The sequence below is a fragment of the Priapulus caudatus genome, unplaced genomic scaffold (assembly GCF_000485595.1).
Source record: "Priapulus caudatus unplaced genomic scaffold, Priapulus_caudatus-5.0.1 Scaffold58, whole genome shotgun sequence".
NCBI classification, from domain to species: Eukaryota; Metazoa; Priapulida; class Priapulimorpha; order Priapulimorphida; family Priapulidae; genus Priapulus; species Priapulus caudatus.
The window spans coordinates 813,006-815,975 of NW_014577119.1; the positions used below are offsets into that span (position 1 = coordinate 813,006).

General features: G+C 45.1%; 1 protein-coding gene across 1 annotated transcript; it reads right to left on the reverse strand.

Moving 5' to 3' along the window:
* Positions 1 to 252: 252 nt before the first annotated feature.
* Positions 253 to 736, reverse strand: LOC106821082 (the record flags this gene model as incomplete). Its single annotated transcript, XM_014825731.1, is given in 1 exon segment — positions 253 to 736. A coding segment is annotated over 1 exon segment (454 nt), but the record flags the coding sequence as incomplete, so codon positions are not given.
* Positions 737 to 2,970: the final 2,234 nt, after the last annotated feature.

The following is a 2,970-nucleotide window of genomic DNA, read 5'->3' on the forward strand; positions in this document are numbered from 1 at the left end:
GTTTATTCTTTTGTGTGTGCTCAGGAGTTATGATAATGTAATATGTTTATTGAGATTCACGGTGATCTTATTGGTGCATATGTGAAGTGGGTGTTGATTCTTTTGTGTGTGGTCAGGAGGTATGTAATATGTTTTAACGAGATTCACGGTGATATTAGTGGTGCATATGTGAAGTGGGTGTTTATTCTTTTGTGTGTGCTCAGGAGTTATGTAATATGTTTATTGAGATTAGTAAAGCTACAAAGACTCAAGTTGCAATACAAATTATGTATATCTTTATTTCTAAAACCAGCCATTTACGCAGGCATTACCGCTGACAATAGCTTGCCTAAAGTTGGAAATCATGAAGCACACTTTAACAATTTTTCCACCGAGAGAAATCTTCTGATGGGGCAGGTCTCTTTTTAATATTTTAAATGTCTTGCTTAGACCAATGACCCTCTCTACATGAATCCTCTTAGATGCGATACGTCTATCCCTAACAACTGTTTCTGCATTAAGTTGGGATTTTCCATTGAGCATTGACGGCGTGTTTACATGCACGTATTTACTAGCAAACAGATCCTGAACCATAATACCTCTATCTGACATGATGCTGTCACCCGTGTCAAACATACCACTACTACACAGCTCAGACCTCTCAATAATTTGACGGTCACTGGCGCTACCACCATAGCTATCACTGACATAAGTAACAAGGCCTCTTGGGCTACAGCCGATCATCGTTTTTAAAGTGGTATTGTTTTTGTACGTAGAAAATGTAACACTCTGGTCATCAACTCTACTTGGTTTGTGAATAGGAGTCTCGGTTGCATCTAAAATAAATCATTATAATAGTTACACTTATAAGTGTAAGTGTGCACAGTGCAGCCGCGTGAGGAATGGCGGCCGCAAGCGAATGTTGCATATAGGATTTGGACGGAATTTACAGGAAACTGTCGGCAATAATAGGTGAAAGAGAGTATAGAAACATTAAAATTTGGTAGTAAATAGATTTCGTATTTATTTAGCATTATATTTTATTGAAACGCTTCAAGTGCATGTGATAGGATCGGCTATGCGTGATTCCTGTATATTTCCAACTGACCGGTTCGTTGCTCAACCTGTGCTCCCGCTGCGCCACCTGCTGACAAAGCTAGCGGCTAACCCCATTGTGGACTGATAATAAGTAGCGAACTCGATAATATTCTTACATACAGATCACGTTACACGGCCGTAATCACGTGCGGCGGTAGCTGTAACTTCAATCACCAGGATATGAGCCTAACAAAATAGCACGACGAGTAAAAAACGAGAAAACGCACTAGATCGTCCCAAGTTGCACAATTAATACGTTACCGCAATATCTGAAACTAATTTATTGGCTAATAACATCAGATATCGCCCGGACGGGCTCCGAACGATTAATATAATAATACGACGAAGTTATTACGGACTAACTAGGCGCTGAGATATCACTTCCAATCACAACGACATCTCGTATATTGCATTCCACGGCGATGCTAGGAGCTGCGGGAATTGATTAAAAACCCGTCGCAAAGCGTTCTCGCGTCAAATTAAAGACGCGCATGAAGAGGAGGAATGCGGGAGGAGATGAGAGGCGCCCAGACCTCCCAGGCCACTCTAAATGACTCACGGAATGCGGTGCACAGTTCATCTGCTTGGCCGATGCAGGGGCGTGTACAGGATTTGTATCAGCGGAGGGGGGGGGGTCTAACCGTAACCCAAACTTGCGAGCGAAGGGGGTGTCTGGGGGGCCCTCCCCACAGAATTTTTTTGAAATTATGCCCCCTCAGATGCGTTTTCTGCGCGAGCAGGGGGGGATCCGGACCGCCTGGACCCCCCCCCCTGTACACGCTCCTGCGATCAATGTCAATTAGTTCTAGATGGGCGGGCATGCAAACGTCGGCGACAGACGCAGCACGAACGTGCGAGACTAAAACGTAAAACCTAAATAAAAGATTTAACGCCTTTTCTGCACGACGAGTTTAATTTCTTTTTTCGGTAAAGTTATATCGTAGGATACTGGTTCGGCGTGTGTGTTAGACTGACACCAGGTCACCGTTTAAAATCATTCTGACGGCAGGCTGGAACCAGTCTATGTATGTATGGAATACAACGTGTTACATCAATAATAACCTATCTAACTAATGATATTTTGTTTATATTCTGCGTAGCAATAGTACATATGATCACAAAGCCGATAAAACAAAAACACACTAATATATTCCAAGGTTAGTCGAATTTGGACAATGTGGCAAGCCATAGTACTCGTTGATCCTATATATTCGAAGACCCCATGGACCTACTTGGTCTCCTTTTGGGGCTACCCTTTTGGCTTCTTTCTCTACCCCCTCCCCTTTCTCTCTCTCTCTCTCTCTCTTTCTCTCTCTCTTTCTCTCTCTCTCTCTCTCTCTCTCTCTCTCTCTCTCCTTCGTATCTTCATGCTTCCTTTCCTTGCGTACTAGCGCAACCCCTTCAGATTGTGGCTCCGCTTGACTGCGGCTCTCATGCTAATTAGACGCTCAGTTATGGCTCGTCGCGTTGCGTGTTTTTTTTATATAACGTCGAAACCTACTCGCAATCCATCGTCATGGCGCGCAGTCTCATACGTACGTCCGCGATGTAGATTTGCCCTTTAGCATCGCGCGCGTGGGTGCATGTGAGCACTGCGTGATCAACGCGGAGCGAAGGCAATGGGATATGAATCTAATGGCATCCGTAATTTCCATACGGTCGGATGGGAAATTAAATGACTTAGCGTCGGAAATGGCGGCCGAGCGCGTGGCATAGCGCTGACGTCGGCTTCCGTCTTCTTTGTCGGCGACACGCGTCGCACCACGCACGCACGGCGCGCTACCAGCGCCGCTCAAGCGACGAGCCACGTCACCCACGACATAGTACATTTCGTCAATGTTCGGAGGAAAACGATCAAGTCTAGCAGTCGGCATCTCTGCTCATAGATCACAG